Raw genomic sequence first — 20569 nt, forward strand, 5'->3', positions numbered from 1 at the left:
TCTTCCTTGCTAAAAGACAAAGTCTCAGTTCACTGGTGAAATTGCAGTTTCCCCATGCCTTTCTAATCTTCTTGACCATCTGTCCCTCAAAATAGTGGTTCCCCTGACTTTGTCCCATGGCTAGTTGTACTGCTTAGCAGTGCAATCGGAGCCAAAGAAGTTCACTGTAAGCTTTTGTATCTATCCCTTGTTAACTCTTGAGTCTTCGAGGGATCTGTCATTTACTTATTTGCTGCCCCTTTATGACATGATTAGAAGAAATGAATAATCTTCCATATGTGCATTTAAGACATTCAGCTCTTCCTCTCCACTGCCTCTGTTAGAGTACTGGCCAGGTCTTCAATGAGCCACCATTAACTCCAGTTCAACATCAAGAAATCTGATTCCATCCCCTGCTACTGTCTTTAGCTAAACCAGTCTATCTACAAACTTATCATCCTATTTGGGCTTCTGAACCTATACAATAATGTATCATTCTACCTTTGTCTGCCTTATTTCACCTGCCATTGAAACTCTTATTGATGTATTTGTCACCTTCAAATTCATCAGTGTTGTCTAACAGCCTCGTAACCACCACCATCGGTAGATTTCAACTTATCCCTAAAACTGATGTGCTAGCCTCTTTGATTCAAGGATTGACAAGAAGTTATGGAGTGATTATAAACCTGTATGTAGAATTAAAAGTTACATTTTATCACACGGCAGTTGAGAACAATCTTTATCAATACTTTTGTTTGATTTTTAAAATAACATCATTTTCTAATGGTCAACTTTTGGTTTATTGAGAAAGAGGGATTTGCTGTATGGAAATATTGTTAACGTAATGATTTAGTAAATGCACATTTTAATGTAATAAAATAAGAACAGAAGCTGCTGGAGAAACCTGGCAGGTGTGGGAACATCTGTGGAAAGAGAAATAGACTTAATGTTTTGAGGTTGACATGACTCTTCTTTGGAACAGATGATGAAAGTGCCGAGAGCAAAGAACAGTGGCTGTGTTAATGATGGTAAAGGGGTGAATGAGATTTAAAATAGCTGAAAATAGCTTTGAGAAGGAGAAAAGCCAATGAGACACATGGATGATAGAAAGGGGATTGCATAAGCAATCAAACTGGTGAACAGTGTACCTACTCTGAAGATGTTGAACTCAATGTTGTGTCCTGAAGGCTTTAAGGTGCCTCAGTGGAAAATGAAATATTGTTCCTCCAGCTTGTGTTGAACTTTGCTGGAACATTGCCGTTGGCCTAGGAATGAAATATTGGCATTGGAGTATCCAGAGAAATGGACATAGTGGCAAAAGTGATGGAAGAAGAGTTCAGCATCGAATTGTGGCCAAACTCTATTGAGGTGGGAGCGTAAAAGGATAAAATTAAGTCCTTGGCTGAGCACGTAAGAGAGGAAGGTCAGGGGTATAGTGAATATGAGAGGATAAAGAATTCAGAAGAGTGAAGATATTTTGGAGATGAAAGGAAGAGAAAAGGTTTCTTGTTAAAGCTTCTATTGAAACAAAGAATGGCATGGAACTGAGGATAGCTTTGAGGTAATGTGTGGTGGTGCTGATAGAGTGATGGATCCAGACTGTGTTTAGGGTTACATATCGCACTGAATTTGGATTTCAGAATGCAGCAGGAAAAGCTAGCTGAGGAGTGTTATACATCTCAGAGGAATTTGTAATCCTGGATGGATTCAAAACATGAATGGGTAGAATTTCAGTTGGTATCCACTTTGTGTACGACGGAGCCAGAGAGAGTCACGGAGGATGGAGATGTGGCTGTGAAACTGAGTTTTGGCAGAAACTATCAAGCATTAGTAAGGAAACAGAAGCAATGAAGGTGAGCAAGCCAAAAGATTAAAATGGATAAGTAACAGTGAATTAAACACTCAAAATACTACAGATGTTGGAAATCTCAAATTACAACTGAAAATGCTGGAGCCACTCGGCAGGTCTTGTAATATTCCTGGAAAGAGAAACAAAATTAACATTTTAAGTTCAAAGACTCCTCTTTGGAACCTTTTTATATTTTCAAATATAACTGCATAAGGTCCGACCCCAAATTTGGTCCAACGCTGACTACCAATCCACCCAATGGACTAACAGTGCATATTATTGATTAAATTTTCAATGATCACATTTGTCATATTTCTCACATTAACAACTTTGTTATTAATTCCTGAGTACAACATATTTTGTAAAGGTTTAGAATTCAGTAATGCTTTCTCTCCACAAAGTGAACACATTGAGTGTGAATAGCTGCCTTTGAAAGTATTTGTCATAGAAATTGACCATTTGCCTTGTATTTCTGTAGTAGAGGGCAGCTTAACAGAATCTGTAACAGACACTAAATACCACTGGCACTTCCTCTAATCAAAAAACGTCAATTGTGTTTGCCCAACTCTTTCCTTACTTAGAAGGAATGTAGTTTGTGCAGATATTTATCTACATTGTCAGAAAATGGGGATCAAATTAAAAACATAAACAATGTACTTGCCGTTTAACAGTGTCAACTTGATGCATATTATTTTCTCTTCTTAGATATACTTGTCTTGGAAGAGTGGGCCTGGAGAAGTCAAGCATTGGAAAGATATGATTGGGCGGCCACGACATGCTGTGGCTCAGTGGCACCAGCTCAAGGCATGATTATTCACCAAACCAAAAGAGAGGGGAAAACATCCAATTAACCTTGACATTTTAAGTATGCACAATGAAGCACGAGGACTGAAATCATGGATCACTCAGTCAACACTCTGGGAGCCCAGCAGCCAATCCATATGCCATGGACTGAATAGCATTGAGCTGCCAGCAACATTTTTTTAAGCCAAGAGGTCATATCCACCCAGTGCTTCAACATTCCTTCCCTCCCCTCTTAAATTCCCACATAATTTGGTAGCGGCACAATTCATTCTCTGTGTCTGAGGAGTCTGTGGCCAGTTGTCACGTGGCGTAGATTTTAGTTTTTATTTCATGTGACAAAAAAAAAGCAAACCGTTCTTCCAGTGGTAAAGGAAGTTGCTGCATCGAAAAAAAAACTTGTATCTTTTTCTGGAATGAGCTAACATTTGTAGTATTCTGGCGCAGGTGTAGATGCTAGCAGTTGTAAAGATACCCATTTTACTTATCTGAGTCAACATGATGAGTGGGAGGGAAAAATGAAAAAGCAGGAACTTAAAATCTGTCTGTGTTTGTGTGTCTGTAATTATAGAAAGTGTGTTTTTGTGCACACAATGTAAGTACTCAGCCATGCCCTTAATGTGTGGGTGATTTTCTCTGCACTTTTTAAAATGCACAGTTTGGTTATGACAAATAAGATGTTAATGGATTTTGGATTTTTAGAGGTGGTTTTTAAGTGGACAGTGTCTGGTTTAGTCAGTATTTTAACTTAGCTCTTCTTTATCCAGGGCTTACAGAACTATACCGCAACAAGCAAAAATCCCAAAGGATTTCCATGTAGAAAATCCTATAGTGTTACATACAGTATTGGCCTGGAATTTCAAAATAAAATTGACAGCAAATGTAAAATACTGTCAAATTTCTAGAAGTCCTGTACAGTAACACTGTAGATAAATTCCATGCAAGTCCTGTGTAGTTTTGCATTATGGTCAGGTACATGTAAAATATTGTTGTGTGGTAAACCATATATCTGAAGTTGGCATATTTGACACAGTTTAATTGGAGTGGAGGTTTTAATGGCATTGAATAGGCATCCAGAGTCCTTGATAAAGGAATTTCCTTGTTTCATTTCATATGTGTTGCTAAATGAACTTCTCGCAGTCAGATTAATTGTGGTAGTTTAGAAAGAAAACAAATTGCTCTAGAGAGAGAGAGAGACAGCAGGTCTGGTAGCATACGTAGCATAAAAACAGTGAATGTTTTGAGTCCAGTGACCTTTCGTCAGTGTTAACTCTCTCTACAAGTGCTGCCAGATCTGCTGAGTTTCTCTAGAGTTCTCTGTTTTGTTTCAGATTTTCAGGATCCACAAGTTTTAGTTTTATTGATAAATTCAGATTGAGCTCTGATTTTACAACTAAGGGAATGTGAAACTTGTATAAGATTCTGAAATCTAGTATTGCATCTTTATTGTGACAGTTAGTGGTTAATTGCAATTTATCTAGAGAGACAATTTACCCTAGACAACAGAACAGCACAATAAAAGTCAAGACTGGAGAATTAAATAAGGTGATAAGACATGGGGTCACACCTACAGTTTCTCAGGCATTGTGTTCTCAATATAAGCCATGCTATTATAGGGTGATGTCAGGCAGAGGACAAGTTAGAGTCCCTTAGGTACTGCTGCAGACCTGCTTACACACCACCTTTTTCAATCAGCCTGAAGTCTAAGGTAAAGATTATCTCCATTTTCCACTTTATGTGAATTTTGTTTTCCTTAACGTAAGTATTTTAGTGCTGAGGAATGGAAATCTTTTCATTTTGGAAATCAACCGTCTTGTGTCATGAAGGTACTAGTTGGCTACAGTATTGTTAGACTGCAAGTAAATGTGTGTGGACAACAACCTTAGAAGAACACCCTAAACTGTGGGCAAAATAATTATCCATAATTTGTGGAATCACATTGGTATGCTCCTTTTTGTGGACTTTCTATGAGATTGCCATTTTGATGCCCCATATTATACAGAGTTTGTGCTGTCATCCCATGCCAATAAGATAGAAATTGCCTAAACTCACTTCACGTTGGACACTTAAGCAAGCAGATTAGGGAGACTTCCAATTTATCTCTATTTCAACCCAGGACCATGAAGAAGAACCAACATTTAACTCTTTGCATTACTCATTTTCCTTATGCTGATTTCCTATTTGCACATTTCTGAGATGGGATCTCATCTATTGAATATGGGGACATTGCAAGCATATAAACTAAACTATCTGTCTATTCAATTTAACGGTCAGAAGATTCATGAGATGTATTGGTATCAACTCCTACTATGTGATTTTCTAGATAAGGAGTAGACATGCAGAAAACATTCTTGCTAAGTTCACAATATTAGTTCTCACTTTGCTTTGGGGGGGGGGGGGGCTTTAAATGTGATGTTGGCCACCTCAATCTATTAAAGTATCAAAAAGTATCTCCAATTCGTTATAAGGGTCTTCAATACAGGTTAACACTATCAAAATCCCAATTAGCAATCTTACATTTTTTAGTATGCCATTTCAAGATATGTATTAGATTCTATGTTTATAAATAGACTTTACTAAAATGCAGAAAGCTGACCATGTGTCCTGATTTTCACAGCATCAGTTCCCAACTGAAGCAGTTGGTTAGCTTATAATTCAGTGTAATATAGCTTTTTGTGTTCTCATGCTCTGTTTAAGACAGAGGGAAATGGACCAAGTAGCTTGAAGCTAACACATCTGCTGGATAGATTCTAATTGTATCACTGGTCTTCACTTCTAGCCACATTTGATCCAGGCCAACCCAGCAGCATTCTGGGGAGGGAAACAAAAGTATATATTGATCAATGAATATTAACCAATATTCTGGGAAGCTGTAAGAAAGAATATAGAAAGTTCATACAGAACTAGAAAAACTCATCTATTTGGTATTATAGTTATAGATCTCTCTATCTTGTCCAATGTTTGAGTCATTCAGTTTGCCAAAAAGAATGAGAAAAGCAACCAGAATAATTCAACGTACAGGGATAAAGGTGAACCGCACAAAAATATTAGTCCACTGTATCCTAGCAAAGATAAAGCAAAACCTTATTGAAGTATACAAAGCATTAAAAAGGTTATGAAACAAAATAGATCTTAAAAATCTCAAAGTATGTATCCCTACTATTTACCCACTAGATTGATCCAAACATTTATTATTCTTTGTGTGGAAATCCCTGTCCTATCTGTTTCAAATGCTTTTTTCACAGATTTATATTTATGATCCATCCTTTCACTAAACTACTTCTGGAGACCCAGGTTAGAATCCTGCCAGAGCAGATGGTGGAATTTGAATTCAATTAAAATCTAGAATTAAGAGTTTAATGATGACATGAAACCATTGTCGACTGTCAGAAAAGCCATCTGGTTTGCTAATGTCCTTTAGGAAGCAAACCTGGTCTGGCCTATATATGACTTTAGACCCACAGCAATAAATGCTGGCCTAGCTGGTGATGTCTTGTCCTGTGAATGAATTAAAAGAGATTTCACTCAATTAAGCCAATATGATTCCTCTTCAATTATCTTCTGTCAGGGATTTGGAATTTTTTAAAACCTTTCCTATCTCATTCCTTATCTAAATCTGGAATAGTTTTTATTGGCCTCATCTCCAATGCTGCTTTTGTAATGTGCCAACAATGACTATAGGTCTGTAATGCCCTGTCAACAATAATCCATGTAGTGAAGTTATACTGTAACAATAATTAAGAGTTACTCTTCAGGCTATTTTGGCATCAAATCAAAGGTTAACCTTGACCGAACATTTCATATCTCCTGATAACTTCATATTTTGAAGATTGACAGGCTATATCAAAAATCAGGAATGATGATTTGGGTAGATTTGAGTCACTTAATCATTCATCGATATATCTGCAAGTTTTTAAGTTGTCACATTATTGTTAAATGTACTTTGAAAACAATCAAAATGTAATTGTCTTTAATCATAGTCGCAGATCTATTTTGTAAACCAGACAAAAATACTATTTTAAATTGTAGTAAGACTGAAAAGGATGAGCTCAAGTGCTTGTACTAAGATGAAGAACATAAAATTATGCACAAGTGCAGAAGTCCAACCAATTGATCCATTTCTTAGAACAGAAATTTCTCAGTATGGGCTCATTCCAACATATTTTAAAAAAACAACTTGCTCAAAATGGACAAAATGTCTACAGAGAAATCTGTAACAATATTCTGACCCTGATCAATTTTCAAAGACAACATTCCCATGATCACAATGTGACTAGAACCACTGTCTTTCTATACTGCATTTGATCATCTATGGTGACTACTTAACCATCAAATCCTATTCCTAGTCAAAAATTCATCCAACTCTCATTGTAAAGGTGCTAATCAATGCAAGCTGTCATGGAATGTAATTAGCTCCATTCCAGAAAACTGCTGCTGTGTTGGGGAATATATATTTTTCTATTCTGTTGATTTGAGACGTTTTTAGTTACTTTTTAATAGTGTATATTGTTGGCTCTCCCCCCACTCTCAAAATTTTTACCCCATGGAAATCCCATGCCTTTTCAGGAAAATCAATATATTCTAGGTACATCAATCTTAATCAAGCCTTGTCATTTTAAAACATTTTTTCATTTGGTTGTTCATTTTTTTTGTATCATCTCATGAATCAAGATTAATGTAAGGGAAGGATGATATAAATTTTCATTGTCCTCTGAAATCTTCCTAATGACTTACTAGGAGTCAAGTGACTTTCTTTGGCTGAAGCTCTGTGACAACTTCATTTGATCAAATATTTTGAGGATGGTCAGTTATATTTTTAAACTTTATCTTTTCCAACTTTGTGAATGAAATATTTCCTCAGTTGTTCAGTGGACTAATGTCAGTGTGCCTTGACAATGGAGCATTTTGATCAGTTGGTGTCAGGATTCTTTAGATAGGCTGAGTTTGCTGGTGTCAGCTGGGACAGTACTGTTGCTACACCACCATTCTATAAAATCCCAATTGAATGTAAATCTGTGGTTTAAGAAATTGGCCCTCAAATCATTCCTCCAACAAGTACGAAGTGGCAGCAGAATTAAAATTTGAATGTTTCTTGATGTTGGTGGTAAATTTAGTCAGTGTAAGTTTAATATATGTACAAATATGTAATATAAAACTACAGCTGTAGGAATAGAAAAACAAACCATCTATTTCAATTGATACATTAGTTTCAATGTTAAGCTCTTATCTGCCAAATGGACTGCAACAGTTCAAGAGAGCATGCCATTACCTTTATTAAGGGCAATTAGGGATTGGTAAAAATGCTGGTCTAGGCAGTGAACCCAACATCTTCTGAATGAGTTAATAAAAACATTTCGGTGACATACAGCAATCTTCACTAATATACTAATCATAGTGAGTCAACAGGATTGGACAGGATTTATTTGGTATAGAATACTTTTAAGACAGATGACAATGATCGTCTAAATGGGGAAAAGTTAAATATTGCTACTAAGCTGTCAACTAAATATTTCCCCTCATCACTTTAACTTGCTCCCAGTCCTCTTAGTGTTTCAAAATGGGCTTGACATAATTGGATGTACGTGTGATTTAATTTATCAATAATTACCGTTGATACATCCACATTACTTAAACTGTCCTCGTGCAAAAATCAGTACAATTTGCAGCTTGTAAGGATGATCGTGCCCTGATATAGTTGCTGGCATTTGAAATTTTTGTCTTTTTAATCAAGACATTGAATGGTTAATTTCTGAAGGTTAAAAAAATGGTGGTCAATTGAAAGGAAAATTATGTAAATTTGAAAATAATTTTCAAGTGCTAACTTTTCTCCCATCCTCCCTGGGCAAAAAAAAGTCCACAGAACAATTAATTGAAAGTGAAGTATAGATGAAAGGCAAAAAAGGAATAGAATGTTATGCTGTTAGAAGTTGCTAAAGTAGGGTAGAGGCTATTGTGGAATACAAACACCAGCATAGACCACTTGCGCCAAATGGCCTGTATTAATGCAGTTAATTCTGTGCAGTTCTGAATAATAACGCCCCTGTAGCCCAGGAATACATCTATATAGCACCTTTCATGATGTCAGGACATTGCAAAGCAGTTGCTGTTGTAAAATTAGAAGGCAACAGCCAAATAGTATATAAAATATTCCTAGAAACAACATCAAAACAAGTGATGACATCCTTTATTTCTGATATCAATGTTGACCAGGACATCAGGAGAAGTCCCCTGACTCTTTGAGTACTGCTGTAGGATCTTTTGCCTCCACTTGAGAGGGCAGGAGGAGCCTCAGTTTAACAGCCTGTCTGAATGACAGTGGCTTCAACAGTGCAATACTCCCTCCATGACAATGTTACCACTGAGCCACAGCCGATATGATTTGATTAGATTAGATTACCTACAGTGTGGAAACAGGCCCTTCTGCCCAACAAGTCCACATCGACCCTCCGAAGAGCAACCCACCCAGACCCATTCTCCTAACTAATGCACCTAACACTACGGGCAATTTAGTATGGCCAATTCACTTAACCTGCACATCTTTGGACTGTGGGAGGCAACTAGAGCATCCGGAAGAAACCCACGCAGACACGGGGAGAATGTGCAAACTCCACACAAGCAGTTGCCCAAGGCGGTCCCTGGGGCTGTGAGGCAGCAGTGCTAACCACTGAGCCAATACGCTGCCCCTTGGCACAAATGATGGATTATACCCAGAAATGTCCCAGTTTGCAGCTCAGTAATATATTGAGCCATGTATTTGCTTACTGGGACAATACAGTTCACCAATTCACTTTGCAGAAAATATTTCTATAATGCCTGAGTAAATAATTTTAGCTCAGGGTTGCACATAATAGCAGTTAGTTGCACTGCTTATGGGTATTGGGTCGGTTATAGATTGAAGCTACTTATTTGAGTAAGCTACTTGAAAGTCAGTTGGTTGAGAGATCAACATTGTAGCCTAGAACAAATTAGTCTTCCTTCCAACTGCCTACAATCCTTCTGATGTCCATAAAGTGATAAATTGGAAAGGGAGGTAAAGAATTACTTCAAAGTGGTAGGTGCTCGGAGCCACGTTGGTTAGGGAATCTGTCTAAAACGATGCTATAGTCAAAAAGAGACACTTTTTAAAAAGATTATGTAACTCTGTTCTCAAACAAGAGAGGTAGCCCAGAGAGAAGCAGGGCCCACTCAGATGGAGAGGTAATCCAAATTATATCACAGAAGTGGAAGGCCAGTTTATCAGTTCTCAGGTGTGATACTCCATATGTTTGTCTGCCAAATTACTTCATAATGTGTGCAAAATATATGCATAATAAATCATTTAAAGGTTGAAATATAATTGAAGGCTTCAACACCATGAAATGGTGCTATGTGATTTTTTACTATATAAATGCATTACCTTGTGTGTGAAATTTTCTTGGCCACTATTTTAGGAGGTGCACAGTGTGATTTTATCTTACAAGGGTATTTCGTTGGTGTGCCATTGCTACTTGTGCAACCCCCTAGTTTCATAGGTGACATTTTATTCTGCTGTGCAAGGACAGATCCATGGTTTAGTCAACATAGACTGTACAAGCCAGATATTGTAATTTTGCAGATTAGTAGCCCTTTTTGTGGTTTTATCTAGGAATGATATCAAAACAATTGAACTGTTTGTTTAGGTTGTCTACAATGTTCAAAGATTAGGCTAAATGTACAGAGTTTTGTTCAGGCCACCCACTGGAACACTGTTTAACTATTCTATCTCAGTTGATGCTGCTAAGATTGGCTCACTTGAACTGCTGCTCCATTTTGTTCCAACTTTGGGGAAATTTCAATAATGATGCCGAAAACCCAGTGTGCTCTGATCCTTCCCCCAAACGGAAAAAGGTCAAACCAAACATTCAGCATAATGGCTTCAGAGTCATAATTACACATGAAATTTGGGATAAACTCCCAACATATACTACAGACCCAGCTTGTAATAGGGGAATTAATCTCAAACTTTTTTTAAAAATTAAATGCCAGACTTTAATTAAATTCCTTCAAAAATACATTTCACGCTATTGCTTCAACTGAATAGGCATGGCTGTTTGATTTAAATTGGCTGAACTTCAAGCAATGGAACCTTCTAGCCTATAGTTAGAAAGCAAATGGAAGAGTAAAGTAAGTCTCCAAAAACAATTCTTCTCTAAGAAATATATGTGTGAGGCAGATATGCACACTTCATTAAGTGACTGGTTCTGTACCTCTCTCTGACTCTAAGAGTCAGGTTGAAATTTAGGACCTGGGAAAACCAGTTAAAGCTTATATTACGAAGAAGAGTAGCTGGCAAAAAATAGAAATTTAAAATACACTAAATGATTGTACATAGAGGGAAACCATCTTTTTAAAATAGGATTGCAAAAACAAGATGGTAGAGATCACACAAGCACAATATTTTGGGCATCATAGCAACCAGCTACAGAGTACTATTTCTCTACAAATTCCTGAAATTAATATCTTTTGAAGACTGGGGCCAGAATTTTTGAATGTCAAAGTGTGGCAGGGTATGTTAGGAATGGGTCAAGTTACATCAGCATTAGAGCCAAAGCTGCATTAATCAGTTCATTATGCTCTGACAGCTCATAGGCAGATTTCTTGGCCTACAATAATGCTCAAAACTGGCATCCTGAGTCTTCATATACTTCCATTTAATCCAAAGAGCAGAGGCCTCTCTGTCATAGAGACTGGTTAGACCTACTTTTGAGGGAATTCAGTAGCAAGAACATGTGTTCCTTATCTTACTGTCATAGAGTGGAAATTATAGAGAGAGGGAGGTCTGAGGCAAGGGTTGGGGTTAACGTTCAAATGCTCCCCCCCCCCGCCGCACATTATCCATACCTCTGATGGCTCTCAGGTTTCCCAAGTAGGCAACTAGCCACACTTTTCTCAATTGCTAGGAAGGCTGGCAATGAGGGAAGTGGTGAGTTGAGATCTTTTAATGGCCATGAATTAATTATCTAAGGGCTTAATTAGTGGCAGGTTGAGAAAGTCCCCAGTGGATCTTCTTACACAGAAGTTGATTAGAAAGGTAGCAAGAAGAGGTTGAGTATCTCTCCAGGACCAACCAATAATTTCCCTTTCTCACCAGCTGCAAGGATTGAAGATTCTGCCCTGAGATCCCTTTATAGTTTTCAATCATGAGCATGACCATGACATTAAACCAGGGAGCAAATAAGATCTTTAGTACATAAATTCTTGCTGTATTCATGGAAATGCTTGCAAAGATCTTTCAAATAATTGAGGGGAAGTTTAAAAAAAAAGCAGAAAAGATATGTTTGCTGACTACAACACAATAGGTACTCAAAACACCCTGAAGAGAGGAGCATGGTTTATTTGTATGTATGGGGAGGATGGAGAAATATATGTGGTAGTTTGTGGTAGTTTTGAAATTAGATGATGAAAGCCAACAAAAATGGAATCACAGCTTTAAACATAAGCCTTAGTCTTGGTGGATGAAAAATCTTGGCAAATATCCTATCCCTTGTGATCAGGGTCAGGACAGCAGAAACCAGATTTATTTTATGTTTACATTGAATGCTAGTTTGGCTGTAATTGAAGTTTTCATATAAATGAATATATGGTTAGGTTTTTACAACTCTGTACAGACTGTTTAATCTTAATGCAAGGTAATGCAGTCCTGAATTTATTGCATTTTTTGGTCCTTTAAAAAAAAAGGACCGGGCGATTTGACGCTCTTGGGTAAGATGAATTAGAGACTGCTATGGCTTCTTTGTCACAAAATTGCAATGTAACATTTTGCCAACTTTGTATAGGATATTCATGATGCATAGGTTTAGCTGCCAAGTGGTGGTGGTATATCGATAGAAAACCAGTTCAGACTGGCTGAAGCCAGATGTGCTTTATCTAGATAATAACAGAGCTTTATTCTGTTAGTTGACTTCTGATTGCTCCAAACACTCAATGTTTTTTCAAAAATTCTGCAGTAGAATATAAATGAAATAATATTTGTTCATAGTTCGAGCAATATTTGAATACAGAAGCACATCTACCTGTTGCTGTGGAAATAGTGTCTGTCTCCAGCCAGTCTTTGTAGATGATGTCTTTGAACTTCAGTTGTCATCCAGTCTCCTTGTACCATTCTTTATCTTTTCCCCCAATAATCTGACCCATTTCAGATTAAACGTGCAGATGGTACCTCAAAAAAGCTGATAGATAAAGATTGTAATTTTTATTGTGTTTGGTAGCTAATGTATTTCATGAAGGTAAATTATTTTGTATGAGATGACTTCATCTATATTATGTATATGGTAGAGTATTTCTTTGAGATAATATATTTTGAAATTTTACTCTTTTTTGTGGAAAAAGTCCTAGTTATGATTAATAAACAGTAGGAAAGCACTTCTTGCTCTATGGAATTTTTCTTTATATGAAGCCCATCTCTCAAATCAAAACTACTGCAAAATCCAAAAGTGGAAATAATGCAAACTGTATCTTTAATGAAAATTACATTAAAAAACATAGTTACCTTGTTGATTGATGTACATCATGAAACATGATTAATTGGAAAATAACACCATTTAGTTAGTAAAAATTGGATTTTTGTTTTGGTTAACATTTTAGAAATTGATGGGCAGTCCACTCAAAGCATAGACTGCTCAGACTGAGACAACAATGAGCTATGTTTACCCTGTGGCTAAAAGTAAAAAGGATTTGAAAAGATAGCTTTAAGTATGAAATCCTTGCACTCACTTCACTCTCCATGTATCTCATGATTCTTATGTAGTCCCATGCCCATCTACCCACTTCCGCCATGTCAATCTATACCTCCCTCATTCTCATGGCCCTTTGTAGCCCCAAATGCCAGCTCATATTCTTAACCACTACCCTTTCCTCTCCATGCCAATTCACCTGTTATCCAGCATGGGCATAAGTTTATTTTTTGTCAGGATGCCTCCTAAGTTATCAGTCATTGATTATGTCACTATTGATCAAACAGTCTTTTTCTTGTAAAAAAATCCAATATATTGAAATTATTTAAATCAATCTCAAGTGTTCATTTCCTACAGGTAAGAGAACATTTCAAAGCAAATACAATTGGATTTATCTAACAAAATGAGTATTTGGTAAATATTTCATTGTGGAACTGATAGATTGAGAAATCAGTCATGCAGCATAAATCCTTGAATGTGTGTGTGAACAAGCACTCAGAAATATCTACATTTTTGGGCAATTCCTTCGAGTGTGGCAGCCACAATGAGTTTCTGCATTTTTTATGCATAAAATGCCTTTTCACAAACCCAAGGTGTGCCCTGCCTCTATAAAGGGCTACATTTACACTTCTCCAGTCGTCCTATTTCAGCCACTATGTCCATCCTTGAGAAAGTCCCAGAAAAAAGTAAATGTAATTGTCAAAATTGGATTGTGGTGAATTTGCCTTTCTTTTCCTAATACTTCTTATGCAACATTGACACAACTGATTAAACTATACTCCTCTATTTGCTATCATCTATTGTTTAATTCAATGGTACTGCCCTGACTTGGGTTCATTCTTGCTTAACTGAATATAACCAACATATTTTCAAGAATGTGTTTTCTTTCTATATCCACATTAAGACCTTAAGCATAACTGAAATGACTAGTGGCTCCTCTTCTTCCACAATTAGATGCAAAAATCTTTGCAACTAACTTCAGTAAAATACTGGAAGACCCTAGTATTATCTCTGGCCTCCACCATAAACACGATTCCTTTATCAATAACTGCATTTTCTTACCCTATTTCATGCCACACTGGGTTATTCAGAACTTCAGAGATCCACTTCATCTAAAGTTGAGGTTCTGACTTAACATTCCATCCAGCACTAAGACTGTTTTTACTTTCAAAGATCATTTTACTCTGCCCCTCTTCAAACCAGTTTCAGCTGAAATACCGGATCTTTGACACTTCTGGGCTGACAAATACAATGCAGTTCTGACCCATATCCCAGCCTGGTCTTTCATAGACTAACCTGATCAACATACTTATGTCAGAATCCTAACTCATTACAAACCCTACTTGCTAATTGATGCTATTGAGCCAATATTTGTTTCTAGTAACTCAGTGGCTCCAATTAAAATTTTTCACCATTGTGTTTGATTCTATCTATGACCTCATTGCTTTCTGATATCTGTATAAACATTTCTGGTACTAAATATCCATAACTATAATTCGTGAACATCATGCGACTGCCCCACTATTGGAGGCTAAGGTTTCAGGTACCCATACACCAGAATTCTGTTTTTCCCCCTTAAGATACAAATTAAATCCAAATATTTGATCAATAATAAAAAGGGAAAGTACTAATCACTCAACAAGACTGATAACATTTCACATTCATATGCATTCATTACAACTTTATTAAGGCTTTTGGTCACACTTCCTAATAGTTCATTCTTTTAGATTAGTGCTGACTATTTAACCATGCTCCTTTGAATCACTTTAAGTTGATTATTCATATTAGTTTTGGAGAATATTCCTAAGTCGTTCAACTTCCTACAACAATGTTCAATCACTTATTCATCAAAGTAAGAAAAGCTTAAAACAATCAGCCCACTTATTTGACATGACAGAGATTAACATTATATTTTATTCTAGTGATCTAGCTTTCCTCCTCAGTGCTTTTCAATCTGATCTTGTCACACAAGTAAACGTGTCTCTCTCACAAGATTCTTCAACTGAGATGCAAGGTGAGTATGCTTGGTATTTTTAGCTATTGAGAAATCTGAGAAATAATGCTGCGTCCTATTTGGATAAAAACCTGATTGCACTGAGCATATGTTTGAAGCAGAAAAATAGACGCCTGAAACTGTGTTTGCACATGGAAGATGTACAGGAGATAGGGATAATTTTCAAAGATACAGATTAAACCAGGAAAGGTCATGCTGGCTAAATCTAAACTCCAAGAAACACTGGAATCCTTCAAGCCCTGCAGGCAATTGCAAAAATATAATGTTTTGAGGATCTTTGAACTAAAACCTCAGAGATTTCGGTTGTTAAAATCTTTGTTTTGGAAAATTAAACTTTTCTTAATTAGGTAGCGCACAAGGTCTGCTTGCCTGATCTTTTAAATGCTGACCGGAAATTTCACTTTTGGTGACACACAAGAATGATTGTTTCAATGAGTAAACATGATCAAACAAAAGTCAATATTATTCTTGGGTAATTGGTATGATATGAAAGATTCAGGATGAACAAGTTGCATGCTGAGTCTGAATATTTTATCACCAGAGGAATGGTTTCATGTTCATCATTATGTTTTTCAAAATCTGGAATTAAAATATAATGCTGATTATGAAACCATTGTCAATTTTTGTAAAAACACATCTTTTAGGAAAGGAAAATTACCATAATTAGGTGGTTTTGCCTATGTGTGACCTGCAGAACTGTTAGCTGCCCTCTGAAAAGGCCTAGCATGCCATTCCGTTGTATCAACCATGGAAACCTTTACAAAAAAATGAAACTGGGTAAAGAATCTGGCCATGACTAAGACACCAGAAATAGCAATGGCAAATGCCATCCTGTTGACGCTGAAGTCCTCCTTACTAACATCTGACAGCTACTGCCAAAATTGGGACAGCTGTTTCACAAACTAATCAAGCAACAGCCTGATATTGTCACACTTATAGAATCATACCTCACGATGTCCCAAGCAACACCACTACCATCCCTGCTAGCAGGCTAGATCCAACAGAGATGGCAACAGAGTGGCATAGAGTTGGAAGGGAACTAGGGAATCCTCAACATTTGAATCTGGACCTCAAAAGATCTCTCAGCATCAAGTTTATGGATAAAAAAACTTCCTGTTGATTCCAGCATATCACCTCACCCCCAAACTCCAGTTAATGAACGAGTACTCCTTCACATTGAATACAATTGGAGGAAGTACTAAGGGTAGCAAGAGTGTAGAATGTAATTTAATAGGGGACTTCAATAACCATCACGAAGGGTGGCTTGGCAACACCACTATGGACCATCGCTGTGTTAAACTGAAAGACTTCAAACAAATCCAGTAACTCAAGACAGGATTGGGCCACCAGCTGCTCCAATTTGATCTGAAACCACATGGCTGTGAAATATCCCCTATTCTACCATTACTATTGAGCCAGGGGATCAACCCTGGTTCAATGAAGAGTGCTGGAGGGCAGGTCAGAGTTCAAGGCATACTAAAAATATGAGATGTAAATCTTGTGAAGCTACGAAACAGGACTACTTGTGTGCCAAATGGCAGAAGGACAAACTGATAGGCAAGGCGAAGAGATTCCACAACCAACAAATCAGATCTATGCTCTGCAATCCTGCCATATCCTGTTGTTAATGGTGAAAAATTAAACAATTCACCAAAGGAGAAGGTTCCTTAAATATCCCCATCTTCAATGATGGGGAACCCAGCACAAGAGATAAGGAAGTAATAATACTTTTCATCAATAAGTGCCGATTGGATGATCCACCTTGGCCTCCTGCAGTAATCATGTGTCACACATTTGTCTTCTGCAGATCTAATGCACTTCATGTGATATCAAGTAACAGTTGGCGGCCTGGATAATGCAAAGGCAAAGGTCACTGACAATATTTTAGCAGTAGTACTAAAGACTGTTGCTTCAGAACTTGCTGTATGCCTAGCCACGCTGTTCCAGTATAGCTTCAACACTGGCATCCATGCAACAATGTGGAAAATTGCCCAGGTAGATCCTATACAAAAGGAGGACAAATCCAACCCAGCCAATTACTGCCCCATCAGTGTCCTTTCGATCATCAGTAAAGTGATGGAAGGTGTCATCACCAGTGCTATCAAGCAGCACCTGCTCACTGGTGCTTAGTTTGGGTTCTGCCAGGGCCACTAAGTCCCTGACCTCATTACTACCTTGATTCAAATATGGACATAAGAGCTGAATTCCAGAGGTAAAGTGACAGTGATTATACTTGATATCAAGGCTTCATTTGAGGGAGTATAGTACCCACCATCCGGACTTGGAAATACATCACTGCTCCTTCAGTGTCACCGGGTCAAAATCCTTGAATACCCTGACGGTATTTTGGGTCTACCTACAGCACATCGACCACATCAATCAGGAAAGCAGCTCAGTAGAACCATCTCAAGGGCAACCAGGGATGGGCAATAAATATTCTTTCCAGTGATGATCTAGTTAACAAGATTATAATTCAAAGACAGTGTTGAGTTGCTGGTTACCAGTTTGCTGCATTAGTTTGGACTAATCTGAATAATTGTTTTTCCCTCTAAAATGAAATGGTTCTTACCCTTGGAAGAGGATCCACTCTCAAATCATTTAAAGCTTATTACCAGGGCAAGCCTTGCCATCTAATTACATGTATCATCTGCATTTGTATTGATAAATGCAATGTTGTGATTAATGTCATTCATAAAATACAATGTGTCAGGATCCTTTATACTGGGAAATCTTCAAATTGGCTCTTTATTGAGCAAAATGACATAACTCAGGGTTAAAATTACAACATATTCATTATTAGTTACATCAATTTAAAATTATTTTAATTTGTCAAAGGTCAGTTTAATATTGAAGGAAAAGTAAGTTGGTAAAGTTCAAATCATTGTCAATATATAGATTGTGCTAAAGTACACTTAACTACTTAATAATTTTAGTTTCTCATGCTATTTCTCTATTTCTGTAAAGGAACCTCTCAGCACTTCCTCTGCAAGACCCCTCAAAATGTTATTACCTCTCATTCATTTAAACTCCAGAGAGTAGCATCTGCTCAATATGTACAGCCTGCTCAACCTTTAGTCTTATGAAAACATGGTTTCCCCAGTAATCAACCTCATGAATCTTCTTTGAATTGCTGCCAATGTAAGTATAACCTTCCTTAGATTCTGGATCAGTGGTGCTGGAAGAGCACAGCAATTCAGGCAGCATCCGAGGACAGGCAAAATCGACGTTTCGGGCAAAAGCCCTTCATCAGGAAGGGCTTCCTGATGAAGCCCTTCATCAGGAAGCCCTTCCTGATGAAGGGCTTTTGCCCGAAACGTCGATTTTGCCTGTCCTCGGATGCTGCCTGAATTGCTGTGCTCTTCCAGCACCACTGATCCAGAATCTGGTTTCCAGCATCTGCAGTCATTGTTTTTAACCTTCCTTAGAGAAGAGCAACAAAATCTAAATTAGCATATGTGCAATCTTAGCGACAATCTGAACTTCAATGTTTTGTGTGATCTGAAGATATTGAAATTCTATCCTGAACAGCAAGATCCAAGCCAGGAATACTGATGTAGAAAACCATTTAACCCCAAGAGAACTGTACTCATAACTTCCTCTGGTCTCACGAACAAACGTTCACCATTACTATGTTTCTGATACACATTCAACTCTTTTTTTTTCCCAATGCTATTACTGCTACCTTTATTCCACATGCTTTAACTTTGCTGAGACTTAATGTACATACATAGGTACGTGGTGCTGTAGAGTCAAAGGGTTATACAGCACAGAAACAGACCCTTCATGCTGACCATATATCCTGAACCGGTCTAGTCCCATTTGCCAGCATTTTCCCCAAATTCCTCTAAACCCTTCTTATTTATATACACAAGCAGATGCCTTTCACATGTTGTAATTGTACCCGCCTCCATCACTTCCTCTGGCAAATCGTTTCATACACAAACCACCTTCTGTGTGAAAAAGTTAACCCTCAGGTCTATTTTAAATCTTTCCCCTCTCATCTTAACCTATGGTCTCTAATTTTGGATTCCCCTACCCTGGGAAAAAGACCTTGGCTGTTCATCCTATCCATGTCCTTTGTGATTGTATAAACCTCTATAAAGTTACCCCTCAGCCTCTGATGCTCCAGGGAAAAAAGCTCCAGCCTATTCAACCTCTCCCTATTGGTTAAACCCTCCAATCCTGGCAACATCCTTGTAAATCTTTTCTGAACCCTTTCAAGTTTAACTATATCTATCCTATATTAGGGAGACCAGAATTGAATGCAATATTCCAAAAAGTGGCTTCACCAATGACCTGTACAACTGCAACATGACCTCCCAACTCCTATACTCAAAGTACTGACCAATGATAGCAAGTGTGCCAAATACCTTCTTCACTATCCTGTCTACCTGCAACTCCACTTTCAAGGAACTATGCACTTGCACCTTTAGGTCTCTTTGTTAGACCACATTCCCCACAGCCTTCCCATTAAGTGTACAAGTCCTGCCCTGGTTTGTCTTACTAAAATGCAACACCTCACATTTATCTAAATTAAACTCCATATGCCACTCCTTGGCCCATTGGTCCAATTGATTAAGGTCTAGTTGTACTCTTAAGTAACCTTCACTGTCCACTACACCACCAATTTTGGGGTCATCTGAAAACTTACCAAACATACCTCCTATATTCACATCCAAATCATTTATATAAATGACAAATCGCTAGAATAAAAAGTGATTGAATTAGACCATAAGATGTATGAGCAGAACAAGGCCATTCAGCCCACTGGACCTGCTCTACCATTCAATTAGATCATAGATCCTCATCTCCATTTTCTTGCCTTTTCCACCTTACTGATTAAAAATCTGTCTGTCTATCTTAGCATCATCTACTAATCTGACTATCCCAAATTACATGAAGACCCTCCCACCACCATTCATGGTTAATGGACTGACTTTGTTACATGCCTTCGTTATAGAATACCTAAAGAACATAGAACAGTACAGCACAGGGACAACCCTTTAGGACATCATACCTGAGCCAACTGTAAAGCCTGAAGAAAATTTATTTTCCCTCACTAATTCTGTAATTTGTTGTACCTAATTTAACCTGTATCTAAGAGACTTAGCACAGGCAATTGGCACATTAACTGCTTTTTCCCAAGAGATGAGAACTACCTGGAGAAGACTGAAGGACAAGTTGTCCTGGCAAACAAAATGGTCATCTTTGTGAACCCATGAGGTCTGGAGCCAC

General features: G+C 37.6%; 1 protein-coding gene across 5 annotated transcripts in view; it reads left to right on the forward strand.

The window, feature by feature from the left end:
• LOC122557864 (synaptotagmin-7) overlaps nucleotides 1-13009 on the forward strand; it is a 688014-nt gene extending 675005 nt beyond the window's left edge. For all 5 annotated transcript variants that reach the window (XM_043706001.2, XM_043706003.2, XM_087996613.1 and 2 more), the window contains one exon: nucleotides 2534-13009. In XM_043706001.2, the coding sequence (XP_043561936.1) occupies nucleotides 2534-2638 (105 nt within the window). In that variant the 3' untranslated portion in view covers nucleotides 2639-13009. The remainder of the gene's footprint in view (nucleotides 1-2533) is intronic.
• Nucleotides 13010-20569: the final 7560 nt, after the last annotated feature.

The sequence above is a fragment of the Chiloscyllium plagiosum genome, unplaced genomic scaffold, assembly GCF_037043375.1.
Source record: "Chiloscyllium plagiosum isolate Xiang-an unplaced genomic scaffold, Cpla_swu_hap1 HiC_scaffold_18, whole genome shotgun sequence".
Taxonomy (NCBI): Eukaryota; Metazoa; Chordata; class Chondrichthyes; order Orectolobiformes; family Hemiscylliidae; genus Chiloscyllium; species Chiloscyllium plagiosum.